General features: G+C 47.4%; 1 protein-coding gene across 1 annotated transcript in view; it reads left to right on the top strand.

Moving 5' to 3' along the window:
- TMOD1 (tropomodulin 1) overlaps positions 1–20,502 on the top strand; it is an 84,483-nt gene that overhangs the window by 50,975 nt on the left and 13,006 nt on the right. The window contains exons 5-8 of the mRNA XM_027614459.2: positions 3,166–3,255; positions 4,216–4,346; positions 8,430–8,537; positions 13,408–13,551. Of these exons, the coding sequence (XP_027470260.1) occupies positions 3,166–3,255; positions 4,216–4,346; positions 8,430–8,537; positions 13,408–13,551 (473 nt within the window). The remainder of the gene's footprint in view (positions 1–3,165; positions 3,256–4,215; positions 4,347–8,429; positions 8,538–13,407; positions 13,552–20,502) is intronic.

Raw genomic sequence — 20,502 nt, 5'->3', positions numbered from 1 at the left:
CCCTTTATAGGTGAAAAGACTGAGGCCCAAAAAAGTGGAAGTGTCCTGGACAAGGTTGCCCAGCAAATTGGTGCCAAAGCCCAGCCTGGAGCCCAGGTCTCTTTCCTCCGTCCCCGGGCACTTCCTTGTAAGCTTCCTGCCCCCCTTTCTGGACCATTACAGGAAGCTGGCATCAAGCACAAAATGCATTTTCCATCTCCTACCTCTCTATCCTCTCAGCAAGACCAGCCAGCCATATGACGTTCCATCTTTCCTATGATTCTTAACAACCTTTCCAAACTGTTTTTCCAAACTGGGGTCCCAGCGGCAGCCCAGAACCACCACAAGCCACCCCCCCCCACTGGCCCATGTGGGAACAGGAAGAGTCAGCTCCAGAAGGTGGCTCCTGGTGAGCCGAACCCCACTGCTGCTGACTCAGGCCATGGCCCCCACTGCCTACGTAGAAGCAGCCTAAATTAAAACCCAGAGAGCTCTAAAAAATGCAGATGCCTCTCCCTATCACTTCTCCTCAGTGATGAGCAGGAGAGTCTAATTTTAGCAGAGAAGATTCTTAGAATGTGAGAAACAGAAGGGCTTTGAGATCGTCTCATCCTGTGGTTCTCAGCCCCCGCTGAACATCAAAATCATGCAAGGAGATTAAAAATATATCTGCAGAGATTCAGATCAGCTGGTCCAGGGGAGCACCAATATTGTCGTGAAGCCGCGGGTGATTTGTATGTGCAGCTGGGATAGAGAACCAAAGGTCTTGTCTTACCCCTCCTTGCACAGAGGAGGCTGAAGCCCAGAGAGGGCTGCGGACCTGCCCCAGGTCACACAGAATCAGGGGTATAGTCAGGACTGGAACTTGGGTCTCCTGACTCCCACCAAGGGCTCTCATGTAGTCTCTCTCACTAGAAATCATGTCTGATGAAATGGCCAGGGGAATTAACACAAAATCCATCAGCACATATTTACCAAATACTGTATTCTGGAGGAGGAGGAAGAGAGGTAATATTCTTCCCCCACCTCTGGAAGCCCAAAGTCCAGTAGAGGAAGCACGCACGCACCCAGCTACCTCTAACACTATGTAGACTGTGCCGGGATAAGCACAGCAGGTGCAGTGGGAGAAGAAAGGGCGAGGGAGGATCTCGGGAGCCTCCCTGAGAGAAGTGCTAGTCCAAGTCTTAAAGGATAGGAAGGTAGGGTTGTTGGGTCGAATACAGGATGCGCAGTTGGATTTGAATTTCAGATGAACAATGACTAAGTTTTTAATATAAGTAGATCCCAAATACAGAATGGGACACACTTACACTAAAATATTATTCGTTGCTTCCCTCTCTCACTGTGTCTCTCTCTGTCAAATAAATAAATAAAATCTTAAGAAAATAAAATAAAATAATAAAATAAAATATTATTCGTGCTTCTCTGAAATTCCAGTTTAACTGAGTGTCCCGTATTTTCATTTGCTAAACCTAGCAACCCTACGGGCAGCACAAGGCAGATGGAGAGAGAATCACCGGTAGAGGGCACAGTGTTGACAGAAGCGGGAGAACGTACCGAGCCGTGGCCATTTTCGTCACTGGAGCAGAAAGGGTGCGGGTGAGGGACAAGCCACTGAAGCAGCTGGCCCAGGGAGGGCTGGTGGGGCCACAAGCTACCAGCCTCCCACGCGGGTGGCTGCAAAGCCTCACGGTCCCCGTGTCCTTCCCTCCCTCTGTAGTCCGTTCCCCACACACTGCCAGAGTGACTCCCAGAACTGAGTCAGGCCATCTCAGTCCCTGCTAAGGCGTCCAGTGGCTTCCCGGCTGCACCTAGGGAAAGACCTACAAACTCCTTACCTCAACCTAGAAGACCCTGCAGGATCTGAACGTGCCTGTTTGAATCAAATCTACTCCAAAGGGTTGTTGGGAGGATTCAGGGGGATGGTGTCAGGCAGTTTTCAAGCCTGGCTGCCCCCGGTAACTACCTAGGGAGCTTGAAAAAGGCAGATGCCTGGCCCCATCCCTAGAGATTGTGGCTTAATTGGTCTGGGGTAGGCCTGGGCATCAGGAGTTTGAAAAGATGCCCCAGTGATTCCAGTGTGCAGCCAAACTGAGCATATTCTCTGGCCTGGAGCAAGCCCGCAGTGAGGGGGGCGGGGTGGGGTGGCGGTCCACCGTGAGTCCAGCTCAGCTCTGTCCATCCTCTGTTTCCCCTCCCTGCCCTAGCCCTTCCACTCCTTGAGCTGAGGGCTTTCCCACCCACCATTCCCTCTGCCTGCCCAGAATGTTCTACCTCCCTTCTCTTTACTTGGCCAACACTGCTCATCCCTCCCATCCCAACTCCCTCTGTTCTCTTCTCCCAGAACACACTGAACTTTTCCTTTACAACACGTATACTCTGTGCTTATGTTTTCAACTGTGTGGGTACCTGCCTAGCATCTCTCTCCCCCAACAGACTTTGTTGTTCCCTGCTGCCTCCCCCACACAGCCCCACTCCCTCCCAGCCCCCACCCCCAATTCCCCTCCTCCCTCCACCCCCACCCCACCCAGAGCCAGGCAGATGAGGCGGGCGCTCAGTAAATGTTGAACAAATGAATGGATGAAAGCCTGACTGAGCCCAGGAGTGATGTGGTCAGATCTGCTTTTCCAGAAAGATCTTTCTGGCGGCTCTGTGCTGACTGCTGGTGGGGGGAGGGTAGGAAGAGACCGGGGCCAGGACAGCAGTGATCACACGGCTGTGATAATACAGCCACAAAATGGTAGGGCCTCGGCCAGGACAGAGGCGACGGAGTGGGAGGTGGGACAGATGAGAGACAGTGTTCAGGAGGGAGGCGAACTTAGCCACGTGACTGGAGGTCCCACCCTGAGGCGACAGACAGGGTGCCAAGATGGAAGGTGACCCAAAGGAAGGGGCTGTTGCTGGGAAGGATGAGTTCTCTTTTGGCCAAGTTGGGCTGGAGGTACCTGTGGGACATTGGAAGATACCTAGGAATCTGAGGCAGGGGTTAAAAAAGTCTCAGCTGGGTGTGGAAATCTGAGAGGAACATAAATAGACATGAGAGTGAAAATCCAATAAAACTTAAAATCATGCAGTGTTTCTTGCCATTCCCATGAGCAAAACTTCCTGGGGTTGTGGAATGTCCATGCTCCGGAGGCTCTTCTGTCGCAGAGAGGCGAGTCATGGGCCCTTCCCCTGTCCCCACAGCTATCCTGGGCATGCACACACTCATGAGCAACCAGCAGTACTACCAGGCCTTGGGCAGCAGCTCCATCGTGAACAAGGAGGGACTCAACAGTGAGTACACGGCCCCGATCCCCAGCTTTGGCGCCCCCTCCCCTGCCCCCAGTGAGGACGCCTTGAAGCGAAAACATCCCCCACGCTTCTTGCTTCCTCTGCATACTCACGCTCTCTGGCTCATTGCAGACATTTTAAATTTTTATGTAGCCAAATCTATCCACCTTTTCCTTTTACTTTGCTGGGATTTGTGTCTTGTTTGTGCAGGACTTCTCCATCCTAATGTGATACAAACATCCTCCTGTATTTTCTTCTAAAAGTTTTAGAGGTGTGCCTCTTGTATTCAACTTCTTACTCCACCTGCAGTCCGTGTTTGGGTGTGGTGTAAGATGAGATCAAACTGTCATTTTCTAATGGCTCTCCCACGGGGACAGTACTGTTCTTTGCAAAGCCCATCCCTTCACCGCTGGCTGGGGACTCCATCATGATCGTGAGTTTCTACACATCCACACGGGTCTGTCTCCTGGTGCCTCTTTTGTCCCGTGAGTGCCCTTGTCTTCTCCTGTGACCATATTGCATTGTTTTCATTGCTCCACTGCATTGTCCCAGGCTGGTATTTCGGCCCCCAAAAGCAGTGAGGGTGGCAGAAGAATAAGGCCCCCCTCTCTGGAAAGCTTACATGCTTCCCTCACGTTCAGGCTTCATTTTATCCTCACAAGAGTCCACTGAGGTAAGTGACTGACCGACACTTTACCGATGAGGACACAGAGGGTCAGAGGATTTCAGTCACATTCACCCAATCCTTGTAGGAGGGCAGAGGCCGAGTCCAAGCAGGGTGCAGCCAGCGCTTCTCTCCCCCCGACTACCTCCCACCCGCCCACCCCCCACCCATCACCCCAGGAATGTGCAGCCTTCTCTTGTGCCTTCACCCTGCCACCGCTTCCTTCCAGAGAATCCCCGTGTGGAGGGAGAGGGTCCCCGTGTTTCTGTGAGCCACCTCTCTTTTGTCGGTCACTCTAGGTGTGATCAAACCGACACAATACAAGCCTGTGCCCGATGAAGAGCCAAATTCAACAGACGTCGAGGAAACCCTGGAGCGGATAAAGAACAATGACCCCAAACTTGAGGAGGTTAACCTCAACAATATCCGGGTAAAGTCCTTTTTATTTAGCTTTACCTGGGGCGGGTGGGAGGAGCCATGTCTGTGTCACCCCGAGGCCCGTGGCCCAGGCTTGGCTGTGTGGAGAGAACAGGGTCCGGTTTGGGTTCTGGGTGCTTCTGGACCAGGAAGGGAGCAAAACGTCTAAAAGGCCTGGGCAGCGTCAACAAACACATCCTATAGCCCTGGTTTCTTCAGGCCCAGGTTCACCATGGGCCAACAAAGCTTCTGATTCTGGAAACCTGCCTTGTTATTCGAAAGACTGAGAGCTTCTCCGAGCTAAAAATCCTAAGTCAGACACACCTGACTGCTGGGGATCCCAAGGCTGGAAAAAGCCCATGCCCAGCAGGCGTGTGGGGTCCCACAGCCCTGGGACGGGCCGAGCCCTGAGCCGTCCGCGCTCTGTCAGACGTATGGTCAGCCTCATTCTGCAGCCCTGGCAGGGAGCTGCGGGCCCGTATGTGTCCGGATGTTTCCTGTGTGACCACCAAGGGCAGAGGAGGGTCCTACCCTGGACAGGCTGCAGGGGGAATTCAGAAGCAGGACCAGCTGCCTGCCCACCTGCTCAGCCCAGAGGCCAGCAGGATTAGTTCTGGGAGGCTGTGGGGTAAGGTAAGAAGTGGGCCCCCCACTCCCCAGCTCCTCTTTCCTTTCTTCTCCACTTTCTTTCAAGTGGCTGCCAGCCCCACGGCATAATCTGATTGGAAACCTGCGCCCGCCGTGTTCTCTTCCACCTGGCCTCCCTCCCCAGGCTCTGCTCCCATGGGGAGCTAATGTAACTCTCTGAAATGAGAGATCCATGCAAACACAGCCAGGTTTCCTTTCGGGTGCCTCCATTGTCTGCTGTGTGGCCAGTGGGAGGCCCTGGCACAGCTCAGAACTCTGCACCCTGGCAGTGAACACTGGCTCGGAGTGGCGTAGAGGTGTGGAACCCAGCCATGGCTATGTGCCTTCACCTTGGGACCACAGGCTTGTCTTTCTCCAGGCCTCAGTTTCCCTCATGCACGTGAGAAAGTTGGACCAGATCAGTGGTTTCCACCTGAAAAATTTAAGAAATCTCTGCCAATGCCCACCCCTCCCCCACCCCGAGATTCTGAATTTATTGGTCTGGTTCAGACCCACTCATCAGCATTTTATAAAAGTTCCCTGGGAGATGTCCACTATCACCACTGCTATTCAACATAGTATTAGAAGTCCTAGCCACAGCAATCAGACAACAAAAAGAAATCAAAGGCATCCAAATCGGCAAAGAGGAAGTCAAACTACCACTCTTTGCAGATGATATGATACTTTATGTGGAAAACTCAAAGGACTCCACCCCAAAACTGCTAGAACTCATACAGGAATTCAGTAAAATGGCAGGATATAAAATCAATGCACAGAAATCAGTGGCATTCCTATACACCAACAACAAGACAGAAGAGAGACAAATTCAGGAGTCGATCCCATTTACAATGGCACCCAAAACCGTAAGATACCTAGAAATAAATCTAACCAAAGAGGCAAAGGATCTGTACTCAGAAAACTATAAAATACTCATGAAAGAAATTGAGGAAGACACAAAGAAATGGAAAAACGTTCCATGCTCATGGATTGGAAGAACAAACATTGTGAAGATGTCAATGCTACCTAGAGCAATCTACACATTCAATGCAATCCCCATCAAAATACCATCCACTTTTTTCAAAGAAATGGAACAAATAATCCTAAAATTTGTATGGAACCAGAAGAGACCCCGAATAGCCAGAGGAATGTTGAAAAAGAAAAGCAAAGCTGGCGGCATCACGATTCCGGACTTCCAGCTCTATTACAAAGCTGTCATCATCAAGACGGTATGATACTGGCACAAAAACAGACACAGAGATCAATGGAACAGAATAGAGAGCCCGGAAATGGACCCTCAACTCTATGGTCAACTAATCTTTGACAAAGCAGGAAAGAATGTCCAATGGAAGAAAGACAGGCTCTTCAACAAATGGTGTTGGGAAAATTGGACAGCCACATGCCGAAGAATGAAACTGGACCATTTCCTTACACCACACACAAAAATAGACTCCAAATGGTTGAAAGACCTAAACGTGAGACAGGAGTCCATCAAAATCCTAAAGGAGAACACAGGCAGCAACTTCTTCGACCTCAGCCGCAGCAACTTCTTCCTAGAAACATCGCCAAAGGCAAGGGAAGCAAGGGCAAAAATGAACTATTGGGACTGCATCAAGATAAAAGGCTTTTGCACAGCAAAAGAAACAGTCCACAAAACCAGAAGACAACCGACAGAATGGGAGAAAATATTTGCAAATGACATATCAGATAAAGGGCTAGTATCCAAAATCTATAAAGAACTTATCAAACTCAACACCCAAAGAACAAATGATCCAATCAAGAAATGGGCAGAAGACATGAACAGACATTTTTCCAAAGAAGACATCCAAATGGCCAACAGACACATGAAAAAGTGCTCAACATCGCTCAGCATCAGGGAAATCCAAGTCAAAACCTCAATGAGATACCACCTCACACCAGTCAGAATGGCTAAAATTAACAAGTCAGGAAACGACAGATGTTGGCGGGGATGCGGAGAAAGGCGAACCCTCCTACACTGTTGGTGGGAATGCAAGCTGGTGCAACCACTCTGGAAAACAGTATGGAGGTTCCTCAAACAGTTGAAAATAGAGCTACCATACGATCCAGCAATTGCACTCCTGGGTATTTACCACAAAGATACAAATGTAGGGATCTGAAGGGGTACGTGCACCCCAATGTTTATAGCAGCAATGTCCACAATAGCCAACCTGTGGAAAGAGCCAAGATGTCCATCGACAGATGAACGGATAAAGAAGAGGTGGTATACATACACAATGGAATATTATGCAGCCATCAAAAGGAATGAGATCTTGCCATTTGCAACGACGTGGATAGAACTGGAGGGTGTTAATGCTGAGTCAAATAAGTCAATCAGAGAAAGACATGTATCATATGACCTCACTGATATGGGAATTCTTAATCTCAGGGAAGAAACTGAGGGTTGCTGGAGTGGTGGGGGGCGGGAGGGATGGGGTGGCTGGGTGATAGACACTGGGGAGGGTATATGCTATGGCAAGTGCTGTGAATTGTGCAAGACTGTTGAATCACAGTTCTGTACCTCTGAAACAAATAATGCAATATATGTTAAGAAAAAAGAAGAAGATAGCAGGAGGGGAAGAATGAAAGGGGGGAAATCGGAGGGGGAGACCAACCATGAGAGACGATGGACTCTGAAAAACAAACTGAGGGTTCTAGAGGGGAGGGGGGTGGGGGGATGGGTTAGCCTGGTGATGGGTATTAAAGAGGGCACGTTCTGCGTGGAGCACTGGGTGTTATGCACAAACAATGAATCATGGAACACTACATCCAAAACTAATGATGTAATGTATGGTGATTAACATAACAATAAAAAATTAAAAAAAAAAAACAAAGATGTCTTATTAGTGGGTTGAAAACCTAGGGACAGTAACCAAGAAAAAATAATAAAGTTGTAAAAGTTCTTTCCTGTTTAATAGAAAAAAAAAAAAGTTCCCTGGGAGCCTCTGATGTGCAGTACACCTGAGACCCTCCAGGACAGATGTCTCCTAGAGAACATCTAGTGCAGTGCCCAGCCCCCCACCTTGGTTTTCCAGAAACAGGCCCAGGGAGAGGGGGCGACCTCACCCTGAGTCACAGAGAGAGTCAGAAACATGGCCGGTTGTCCAAGCAGAGGCTGAGGCCCTGTCCACTCCCACACCCCAGTCCTGAGCTCTCGGCACAACACTCCTCTGCATCCTCTGCCTTGATTTTTCCTTCTCTGGTTTCTACCTGCACAGATAGTTGTGGGTCCTACCTGAAATTGTCAGGGAGGATTTTCTCAATCTGTTTACCAGAAAGTTCTCTCTAAATCGCAACCATGTGGGGCAAAGCCGGAACCCTTTGCCTATTCAGCTCTTTGGTCAGAGACCTACTAGCAATCAGGCTGCATGTGTGAGAGGGTTACTGCCCCATTTGTCTGCCCAGCCTGACCCTGGTCAGGGCTGCTCCTCATTGCCTGCCTTTCTCTCTGCAGAACATCCCCATACCCACTCTCAAGGCGTATGCAGAAGCCCTGAAAGATAACTCATATGTGAAGAAGTTCAGCATCGTGGGAACACGGAGCAATGACCCTGTGGCGCATGTACGTACCTTTCAGTTCTGCTGCATTGGGAGTGGGGGGCATAGAAACAGAAGGATTGATGCTTGTGGCCTCAGGACTGGCCGAACCCCACTAAGGAAGAACCTTGTATGGTATGGTGAAAGGCAATGGGCCAGGAGCCAGGAGATGATGTGAACACAAGGGCCATTTTCCAGGCAACATCTGTACATTATCCTAGTTAATATCCACAGCCATCCCTGATCTTTGGGACGCAGGTCTCCCCACTTTGCAGATGAAGAACCTGGGGTGCAGGGAGTTCAGGCATTTTGCTTTGTCCAAAGTTGCACAGCAAGTGAGAAGTGGAGCTAAGATTCAAATGCAAGTCTTGTTAATTCTAAAGCGGATCTGTCTCCACTCAGCACATCACATTTGGATAAGGACCTGCCCCTCCCTTGGCTTCAGTTTCTCTATATCTAAAATCATTGTCTTACTCAATGGGTCCTGATGATCAATTTTATTTGTTTTTTGCTCAAGTCTTAAAGATATTGCTGATCAAATTAAATTGTACTTATTATAAAGTAGCCATCAATTCTTTTTTTCTTTTTTTTAATATTGAAACATATTTATTGAGAGTCTGTCTGTGTCCAGCACTGAATTAGGCTCTGAGAATACAACTGTGACCTACAGTCATAGCTCCCCCTTTCATGAACACAACGGTCCATTTGGCCAAGCAGACAACTAAAGGCTGACAGTATAGTATGATTATTACAACACTAATAGATTAAAAGTGCAAGAATTAGCTTACCAGGGATGGCAGTTAATCATTTAGCAGCAATCAGGTTGTTAATGTCCACAAAATAACTTGCAGGAATTTTGACTGGTGTTGCACTGAACTTGTAGATCAAGTGGGAAAGAACTGATATCTTGACAATATTGAGTCTTCTTATCCATGAACATGGAATATCTATTTATTTAGTTTTTTATTTTTATACATCAGAGTTTTGTAGCTTTCCTCATATAGGATCTTCTACATATTTTGTTAGCTCTGTACCTAAGTATTTCACTTTTGAGGGTACTAATGTAAATGGTATTGTGTTTTTAATTTCCTATTCCACTTGTTCCTTTGCTAGAATATAGGAAAGTGATTAGTTTTTGTATATCAACCTTGTTTCCTACAACTTTGCTATAATCATTTATTGGTTCCAGGAGGGTTTTTTTTTTTTTTTGTCAATTCTTTCAGATTTCCTACAGAGACAATCATATCAGCTGCAAACAAAGACAGTTTTATTTCTTCCTTCCCAATATATATACATTTGATTTCCTTTTCCTGCTTTTTTGCATTAGCTAGAACTTCTATTCCGATGTTGAAAAGGAGTGGTGAGTGGGTTCATCCTTGCCTTGTACCTAATCTTAGTAATAACATTTCCAGTTTCTTACCATTAAGCATGATGTTAACTGTAGGCTTTTTGTAGATATTCTTTACCAAGTTGAGAAAGTTCCCATCTATTTCTAATTTACTGAGAGTTTTTATTATGAACGGGTGCTGGATTTTGTCAAATACTGTTTCTGCATCTATTGATACGATCATGTGACTTTTCTTTTTTAGCCTGTTGATGTGATGGGTTACATTAATTGATTTTCAAATGTTGAACCAGCCTTGCATACCTGGGCTAAATCCCATTGGTCATGGGATTTACTGGGTCATGGGATTACATGGGTCAACTTTTTATACATTGTTGGATTCAATTTGCTATATTTTTGAGGATTTTTGCATCTATGTTCATGAGAGATACTGGTCTGTAGTTTTCCTGTAATGTCTTTGTTTTGGTATTAGGATAATGCTGGCCTCGTAGAATGAGTTAGGAAGTATTCCCTCTGCTTCCATTCTCTGAAAGAGATTGTGGAGAATTGGTATCATTTCTTCCTTAAATATTTGGTAGAATTCACCATGTGGGCCTGGTGATTTCTGTTTTGGAAGGTTATAAATTATTGATTCTATTTCTTTAATAGGTAAAGGCCTATTCAAATTGTCTATTTCTTCTTATGTGAGCTTTGGCAAGGTGTCTTTCAAGGAATTAGCCCATTTCATCCAGGTTATCAAATCTGTGGATTTAAGAGTTGTTCATAGTACCCCTTTATTATCCTTTCAGTTTCCATGGGATCTGTCATAATGGGCCTCTTTCATTTCTGATATTAGTAATTTGTGTTCTCTCTCTCTCTCTTTTCTTAGCCTGGCTTGAGGCTTATCAATTTTATTGATCTTTTCAAAGAATCAGCTTTTCACTTCACTGATTTTCTCTATTGATTTTCCATTTTCAGCTTCATTGATTTCTGCTGTAATTCTTATTTATTTCCTTCTGCTTACTTTGGATTTAATTTGCTCCTCTAAAAGTTTTCTAAAATGGAAACTTAGGTTATTGAATTTAGATTTTTCTTCTTTTTTAATATATACATTCAATACTAGATATTTCCCTCTAAGCACTACTTTCACCACATCCCACAAATCTTAATAAGGTATGTTTTCATTTTCATTTAGTTCAAAAACTTTACTTTCTCTTAAGGTTTCTTTTTTGCCCCATGTGTTATTTAGAAATGTGTTGTTTAATCACCATGCAATATTTGGGGATTTTCAAAGTTATCTTTCTGTCACTGATTTCTGGTTCAATTCCACTGAGCTCTGAGAGCAGATGTTGTATGATTTCTGTTCCTTTAAATTTGTTAAAGTGTGTTTCATGGCCCAGAAGGTGATCTATCTTGGTGAATGTTCCATGTGAACTTGAGAAGAATGTGTATTCTACTGTTGTAGGATGAAGTAGCCTCTAAATGTCACTTCTATCCAGTTGACTGATGGTGTCGTTGAGTTCAAATATGTCCTTACTGATTTTCAACCTTCTGGATCTTTCCATTTCTGACGGAGGGCTATTGAAATCTCCAACTCTAGCAGTGATTCATCTTTCTCCTTGTAGTTCTATCAGCTTTTGCCTCTTGCCACTTGACACTCTGTAGTTAGGCACATATACATTAAGGATTGTTATGTCTTCTTGGAGAATTGACCCCTTTGTCATTCTGTAATGCCCTTCTTTATCCCTGATAACTTTCCTGGTTTTGAAGTCTATTTCGTAGCAATCAATTCTTTTAAAAAATTAATTTTTAATTGAAGTATAATTAATGTTATAATAGTTTCAGATGTTCAATATAATGATTCAACATTTCTATAAGTTTCCCAGTGCTCATCAAGATTAAGGGTACTCTTAACCCCCCGTATCCATTTCAACCATCCCCCCACCCACCTCCCCTCTGGCAACCACCAGTTTGTTCTCTGTAGTTAAGAGTCTATTTTTGTGTGTGTCTCTCTTTTTTTCTTTGTTCATTTGTTTCTTAAATTCTACATAGGAGTGAAAGCTCTGTAAGTGCCCCCACTCCCTGCCCCAGCTTCTCTCCCTGCACCCCCATTCCTCTACCATGATCCAGAAAAGAGTTGACACCTGGCATGACAGGGTCTCTAGGGCCTGCTCAGCCACCAGCTGGTTCACTTGGATTGGCCTGGGGCACTTGCTTATCAGTTATTAAATATTTTGATTATCAGGCCTGGACAGGCCATCTGTGGGGAGCAAACGAGATGCTGTGGAAAGAACATAGCCTGGGGCCCTCTCCTCAGGAGTGTCCAACCTCCTCAGGGTCCTAGAGAAAGCCGGCATGGCATCCTAGGGGCATATGGAAACAGGGGGAGGAGGGAAGGATGATTTCACCAAGGAAGGTTTTCTGGGAGCTGAGCTTGTATAGGATTTCAGCAAGCAGGGATGGTAGAAAGGGCATTCCTGGCTCAGAGAGTCATTTCAGACAACCAGGGCCCACTATGGTACATCTTGGGCTATCAGCTGCTGGTGTCCCCTTTCCTCCATGACACATCGTTTCCACCAACTGCTAATTACCTCATTTCCTTCAGAGGCTCTGATTGTCATCTACATCCCCTGGCTGAATTCCTCTGAAACGTGCTGGGGGCCACCTGAGCTCCTCTCCTCCCGTTTGCCCTGGTCACTTGCCCAGTGGGGTGGTTTCCCAGGCATCCTTTTCTGGTCTCTGCTGCTCAGATGAAGAGAACAAAGACTCCACGGAATCCCAACAGGGAAATAGAAGTAACGAGTGGAGGGTATTTTGGGGAGGTAGAGACTCCACTAGTCACTCAGTGAACCGTGACCGAGAACCTACTGTGTGCTGAGCACGTGGGCACCATGGGATGAATAAGGTGCATATTTGGGGATTTTCTCTATTGATTTTCCCACCAAGAGTAGCTAGTCTAATAGCAGAGACAACACAGTGTAAAAACAACTGTGAACAGAGGGATACAAGGTCCATGAGGGAGGTTATGGATAAATCCTACAAAGTGCAGGAGGTCAGGCCACAGCTAGCTGGGGCTATCAGTATAAAGGCTCCTGGAGAGGAACTGAGAATGGCCTTGAAGGACAGGCAGGGTTTGGACAAAGTAAAGTAGAAAGGAAAGGGCATCCCAGGCAGCAGGGACAGGGTGAGCAAAGGCAAAGCAGTGGAAGAGCACCAGGCATGCACAAAGAGCTAAGATCAGCCTGACTATAAGGGAGCAGTGAGCCTTGAGGCCGAGCAAGGGAGGAGAACCAGGTGATTGAGGCTGGACGCAGGCTAAGGAGTATGGAATTCTCCAGTTAGGGGTTTGGGAGCCATGGCGCATTGGAGGGGAGGAGAGACGCGGGAGTTGTGCTTCGTGAAGGAGGTTGCAGAGATCGTCTTGCCTGGTCCCCGACTCAAGCAGCAGGAGTGTGCAAGGAACTCTTGCTCCCAGCAAGGCCCTCTCAGTATTTTAGGTTCTACCCAAGAGGGGCTCCAGCCCTGCTCAGGGTGACTCATGGGTACCCTTGCTTTTATCCTGTGCTTCAAGGCCCTTGCGGAGATGCTCAAGGTAAATAAGGTGCTGAAGACGCTGAACGTGGAATCCAACTTCATATCTGGAGCCGGGATCCTGCACCTGGTGGAAGCTCTTCCATACAACACTTCTCTAGTGGAACTGAAAATCGATAACCAGGTTAGATGCACAAGGGTCTCTTTGTGTCCTTCACTACAGGATGCTCCCGGTTCTGCACTTGCCCATGTACTGATGGATGGATGGGTAGGTGCTGCTGGACAGAACAGATCCAGCGCCCAGCCTTAAGGCACCCCAAAGTTCGTTGGTCCACACCCTCCACCATGCTCATCTTCCTTCTTCATCATGTCCATCAAGTGCTCTGCCAGGTTCTGCTTGTATACCTCTAGTGATGGGAGCTCACTCCCTACCAAGATCACCCCTTCAGTTCTTAGAATATCCCTCCCCATATCCAGTAGAAATCAGCTTCCTTCAAGTCCTATTTATTGGGTTTAATTCTGTTCTCTGCTGCACGTGGGGCACAGATCTTATAAACCACTGGAGTCTTCCCCACCAGACTAAATATCCCTATTTTCTTCAAACACCTTCCCCCAGCCCCACTCAGTGGGCTTTTGAGTCCGTCTCCTTACCACCGAGTCTATTCTCTGGGCAAATACTAGTTTGACTTTCTCCTAATGGGGTTACCATTTCTCTGTAACTTCTGTGGTTCAGACATTTATTATCAGGGCAACTCTTTCAGTTTTGACTTTCTAAGATGATTCTGGCTACCATATCTTATATGTTGCCAGGGTCTGTGGTGGGCTGGGCTCTGTGCGATGCACTTTACACATATCATCTCTGACCTTCCCAGCCACCCTGCAGGATGTGGGTATTATCTGCTCAGTCTGCAGCTGAGAAGCAGCCCGGACAGGCTAGGACAAGCAACTTTCTCAGCACCACCCACTTAGCACTTTGGGAGGTAGGATTCGAATTCAGGTCTCTGTGACTCCAAAGCCCACACTCTTTCCATGACGCCACGTTGCTTTTGATGTTAAAATGCTTTCTTCTTTATGGGCTCTGGATAGGGAACTTTTGTTTTCCTACCTGAAAATGTTTGCTGGATGGTCATATAAACACTTGCATGGAAAAAAGATTGGAAGGAAATATAACAAAATTGTAGACAGCAGTTATTCCTGAGTGAGACTATCTGTACTTTTCATCCTTACTGTAAAATATCGCACAATATGGAAAAGTGCACAAAACTTTAGTGTGCAGCTTATGAATTATGGCAGGCACGTGGTCCCGTGTGAGTCCAGAACTAAAGCATCACCGGGCTCCAGAGGCTTTGACAGCCCTTCCCAGCCGTAACCCCTTGAAAACTCTCTACTTGTGTACCTCCATGTCTTTGCTCTTGGTTGTCTCTCCTCCTGGAATGTCCTCTCCTGCCCCTGCCCCTCCTCTGCCTGGAGAATCCCTCCTCTTCCTCTGGATTCAGCTGAAGCCTCTCCTCCCAGCGAGTGGTGTTCCAGAGCCAGCTTGCCAGAGCTGATTGCAAGCATCTCTCCTCACTCCACCTTAGGGATGGCACGCTGCTACCTCGAAGTCACTCCTGGTGGGAACATTTACACTATGGATATCGATAAACACTATGAATCCAACTTTTTTTTTTTTTTGAGAGCCTGCATATCACTACTTTCTCCCATTAGCCTACCTTAGGGCCTCTAACCCTCTCCCCAGAGATGGTTAAGTGATCCCTCCCTGTATTCTCCTGGCACTTCGGCTTCCCATGAGCTTCTCAGAAGCTCGTGCTGTATTTGAGCCATCTCTTTATTTCAGTGCTCAGCTCGGAACTTGGCCTCTCCGTGGTGCTTGGTAAGCAGGGCTGCCCTGGGTGGTTGTGTATGTTCACTGCACAGGGGGCAGGGGGCAAAATCCAACCCACACTCTACTCTCTAAGCCCTCGCGTGGGTCTTGTTCACCCAGAGAAGGTACTTTTCTCTGATTCATATAAAGAGTAGCAGGCCTGTCGGCTGAATTTGCTACACGGGACTCCTGCATCTCTCGCATGCCAACAGCAGCTGCTGCATCACCCATTCCCACGCTTTTGGCCAATGCTGATCCTGCTTTCTGGCAGGCAGGAGGGGCAGATCCACTGGAACAAAGGCATGCAGCAGGCTTAGGGGCAGCCCGAGGCCAAGGCCTGGCATTGGCTACTCATGGGACTCCAAGCCTGGCTGGGCAGGGAGTCAGGGTCTACCCAGCGTCAGCTGAAACCTGACTCCTGGGGCAGAATGTTGGCCAAAAGGTACCCAGAGCACTGGCCTCAGGTCCCTGTGATGACAGCTGACAGAGAGTGAGCTGCCTACCTTCCCTCTCGCTGCTGTCGGCCGCGGCTGAGTCCAGACTCAGAGCCAGTGCTGACCGGCACCCTCCCCCTCACTGAACACCCTGGTGTGAGAATGTTCACTTCCCTGAGCCTCAGTTTCCTCACTTACAAAATGGGGATCATAAGAATTTCTACTTATAAGGAAATGACAGATAGTAACTATGAGGTTGTGAACTTTTATAATTACTCCAAAGGTGACCTAGAGAGTTTACACAGTGTTCTAAGAGTTAATTTACTGAGGAGGTGCCATGTATCCATTATCTCATTTAATGCTCTCAAAGACTTTTTGTGAGTGGGTATTATAACCCACTCTGTGTTGTAGATGAGGACACTAAGGCCCAGGCAGGCTCTGTAACCTGCGCATGGTCACACAGTGAGTAAGTGACAGAGGTAAGATTCGAACCCAGGCTGATGTGATTCCACAGTCCATGAACTGTGCCTCTCTGGTCTTTTGACTCCTACTGTGGTGTTGTGTGGGTCTTACTTGGCTTTTTCGGCGGTCCCTTTCCCTTGGTGTGAGGCTAGAGCGCTGGTCACCACCTCCCCGCCACTATCCTAGGAGCCTCTTTTTTGGTTCATCTGAGTGTTTGATGAGTGCTGGCTGAACCCCAGGGCTGTGCTAGGCTCTGTATATGAATGAGGCTCTGGCTCTGCCCTCCAGTGATTTCACACTGGATGGGAAGGCAGGCAAGTACAGAAATAATCATTGAACCAGGTGCTTCAGCAAGCCACAGATGGGGGGCCTTTGAGAAAGCAATCTCAGTCAGGAGCAGGCATCATGGAGGGCTTCTTGGAGGAGGTGGAGTTTGAGATAAACCTCTAGGATGGATAGTATCTCAGAGAGTGAAGTGGAGGCCAAGGCATCTCAGGTGCAGTAAACCACATGAAGAACGAGAGAGGGAAGCCATAGAGCCCATCCCCTGGAAGAAGCCAGAAAGGGGGTTGGAAATCTAAAGGGCTCTGAGCGGGTAGGTTAAATGAAAGTGGGCTGTGGGCTGTGTTCTGGGAAGATGGTTCCCAGCTGGATAGGAGAGGATTGAGGGCAGGCGTCAGGGCCTGGGAAGCCAGACAGATGAGGGCGACCTGTGGGGCAGTGCTTCCGCAGGCCTGGAGTCTAGGGAAGGCCACAGGGCCTCTCACGGTGCGTCTCTCCTGGGGTGCCCCAGCTCTGGGCTCTGAGGGGTATGCCACAGAGGAGGTGATGAGTGGCATTTGATTTATTCCTCATTCCTGGTTAGTCACCGAGGTCCTCAGAGGCCACAGCTTTCCCCTCAGTCCTTGGGACAGTAACCTGTGTTAGTGAGCCTCTACCCTCCTTCCTTATATGGCCAAACAAAGGAGAAAGGGACTTGGGGAATTCTGCCCCCGTGACAAGAGCCTGGCTGCCTGGCTCAGGACCCTAAGCCGGGAACTGGGATCCTGGGGCTGTTTGTGTACTCAGTCATCTCTCTTTATCTCCAAGCAATGTTGCACTGCCTCGAGTGGCCCTGAGCCAGCAGTGAGGGTGGGAGGGGGCAGAGAGGCCGGGACCCAGAGCCGAAGGCTTTGAGCAAATGTCTAGTCCCACCCCTCCTTCTGCAGGTGGGGAAACTGAGGATCAAAGAAGGGACGGGATGTGCTGAGGTCACGGATCAAGTTCGTGCCAGAGCTGGGCCAGAACTGAGGTGTCCCGCCTTCCAGACAGGCTGCCTTTGTGGTTGGATGGGAGAGACCCTCAGCCCCCAGGAGCAGGCCCCACATACGGGGTGTGTGTATGTGGTGCCTGCCAGCCCTCTCCATCCCAAGTCGGCCAAGTCCAAATGGTGATTCTCTGTACCTCTTGATTTGCGCTCCTCACTCCCAACAAAGCCGCCTCCAGCAGGTCCTTCCCCAGGACCTCGGGGCACTGGGTACTCTCTGCCCCTCAGAGCAGACAAGGCCTGAAAACATGACCCCTGCCCAAATGAAGGTATGTGCCATGTCTGGGGGATATTGGCTGGATTTCTCACATTTCATTCCAATATTGGACAGTTGAGGATATGCTTCATATTTTGAAAAGAAGCTAAAGGAAGTGGATTGCGTTTTCTTATTTACCCAGAATGGATTATTTTCCTAGTCCAAATAGGTTTAGAAAGAAAACAAAAGCCACACTGGAATAGGATCCTGAAGGTTTTCACACAGGATGACACCCCCTTAGTTTTAGATTACATACTCAAGGCAGCTGGCTAAGTTGTTGTTGTTTTTTTTTTAATGAGACTGAAAATGGTTTTGCGTAAAAGAGGAAAACAAAGCAAGCAAGACTTCACCACCAATCATGTTCTCTGTTTTGTTCCTTATACATTCAGCTTCTAAGCAGCAGCTCTTGGCTTGTGCACAATTTTTGTGTCGATCTCCGTGTGTACTGAAGTAATTCAGCCTGGAAACATCCAGCCTCCAAGAGAGGACGGGCATGCGTCACTGTCCCTTCCTCAAAATGCCAAGTATGGTCTTTCATTGACCTCACTTCTCAGGGAAAAATGAGATAGAGTCAGTGGAAATGAGAGAAAAAAATATGACGTCAAGAAAATCCTTTTCTTACACAGATCAGCATGAATCAGAATAAAGATTTGTGACAACAACCATCTTGCACCATGTCCAGTCCTCAGTGGAGGCTGCACTCTGTTCTGAAAAGCCAAGAGCTTTCCAGACAGGAGACAGACTGACCCAGGGATTACCTGTCTTCAAATCTCTGACACAAGGATCAAGTCTAAGCTAAGCCTCCGCTCTGTCGTATTCTTGCTGTGTAATAGCGGGGAGGGGCCACTTAATGTACCCGTGCCTCAGTCTCCTCACCTCTAAAATGGGAAGGATGCGCATACTCATGCAGCAGGGCTGTTAGAGGCTTTAATGTGTTGATCCCTTAATGAGTACCTGGCATGTGTCTTCTCTCAATAAGGGGGAGGTGATATTTCTATTGTTTTATTGTTGTTGTTGTTGTTTGGGTTTTTCTTTGGGGGGGACAAAGGGAGAGGGGGAGAGAGAATCCTAAGCAGGCTCCACACCCAGCGCAGAGCCCGAAGGGGGGCTTGATCCTACAACCCTGAGATCATGACGTGAGCCAAAATCGAGAGTTAGATGCCTAATTGACTGTGCCACTCAGTTGCCCCAATATTTTTATTGTTGATTAGACCAGTTGGTAGTGGAAGAGTGGGGTGGGGAGCACTGACCTCTGAGAAATTCTAGCTGGTGCAGGAAATGACTTTTTATCTCTTTTCTCTCCTCCCTTATTCCCTTTCCTTCTTATATTTACTTCTTATTGAAGTGTAACTTACGTATAGTAACAAATACATCCTAAGTGGACAGTTTAATGGATTTATATATATATTGTGTGTATATATATATATAAATATATATGGATGGATTATATGGTATATTATTATATAATAATGTAATATATAATAATATACACACACACACTTAGGTAATCAACACCAAGATCAAGATATAGAACATTTCCAGCACCTCATATGCCCCCTCCCAATTAATACCCTCCAGATCCAATCATGTCCTGATTTCTATCACCATAGATGAGTTTTGCCTGCTCTTAAACTTCATATAAATGGAACCCCATGGTGCTGTTTTGTGTCTGGCTTTTTTTGTTCAGCATTGTCTGTGAGTATAAGTTATCTATAGTTGTGTAACAAATTACCTCCAAAAACTTAGCAGCTTAAAATAACAATGAACATGTATGAGCTCACAGTTTCTGGGAGTCAGGAATCCACGAGCCATTTGGCCACATGGGTCCAGCCCAAGCTCTCTGACAAGACTGCCGTCAAGTGCAGTCTGAGGGCCTGACCGGGGCTGGAGAAATCGCTTCCAAGATGGCTCCCTCCACGGGTGTTGGTAGGAAGCCTCAGCTCCTTGCCGTGTGCACCTCTTCAGGGTGCTGCTTGAGTGGCCTCGCTATATGACAACTAACTTCTCCCGGAGTGAGCAGTCCAAGGCGGAGAAAGAAGACAGCCACACATGCCTTTTTATAGCCAACGCTCGAAGTTACATGGTCACTTCAGCCATGGTCTATCTGTTAGAAGTGAGTCACTAAGCACAACCACCCTCAAAGGGAGGGGAGTTAGGCTCCACCTTCGGAAGGGAGGAGAATCAAAGAATTGGCAGACATACTTTAAAAAATCACCAAAGTGAGAATCAGCTGTACTATTTTCCTTTGCTGTGGTTTGGCCAGAAAGACCTTTCTAACGAGCAGAGTTACCCAGGGATGGAGCAGGGTGCCTCAAAGGTGATGTGCCCCCATCCTCAGGGGTATGTAAGCAGAACAGAACTTGGCAGCTATGATATGGAGGGAATTTTAATATCAGCCGGGATTTGCAACTCTCAACTTGGACTAGATAACTCCCAGGGCTCCTTTCTATTTTTTTTTTTTTTTTTAAGTATTCCCAATTGCCACATCTTCTGGACCACAAAGAAAAGGCCGTGATTGGTCCCATCCGATGCACAAAGTGAGCTTTCTGATGCCCATGGTGCCTCTGGCCAGAATGGGGGTCTCAGAGCCACCCACTCAATTCCAGCTAGGGTATGGGTTGGTTGTTCGTAAGCCAGCGAATCTGGTCATCTTCTCATCAAGTTGATGATGCTCGGCCACAGGGAAATGAGAGTTGTCATCACTGCTGAAGGACCCATCAGTGTTTGTACCCTCTCGGTAATTTTTAATTCAAAATATGCCTGTCTTTCAACCCAGCCATTCCATGGCCCCGTGTCCAGCCTAAAGAGTACGG

This window comes from Zalophus californianus, chromosome 13 (assembly GCF_009762305.2).
Source record: "Zalophus californianus isolate mZalCal1 chromosome 13, mZalCal1.pri.v2, whole genome shotgun sequence".
In the NCBI taxonomy this organism is placed as follows: Eukaryota; Metazoa; Chordata; class Mammalia; order Carnivora; family Otariidae; genus Zalophus; species Zalophus californianus.
The sequence above is the reverse complement of the archived record's forward strand: the minus strand, read 5'-3'. Positions and strand labels throughout refer to the sequence as shown.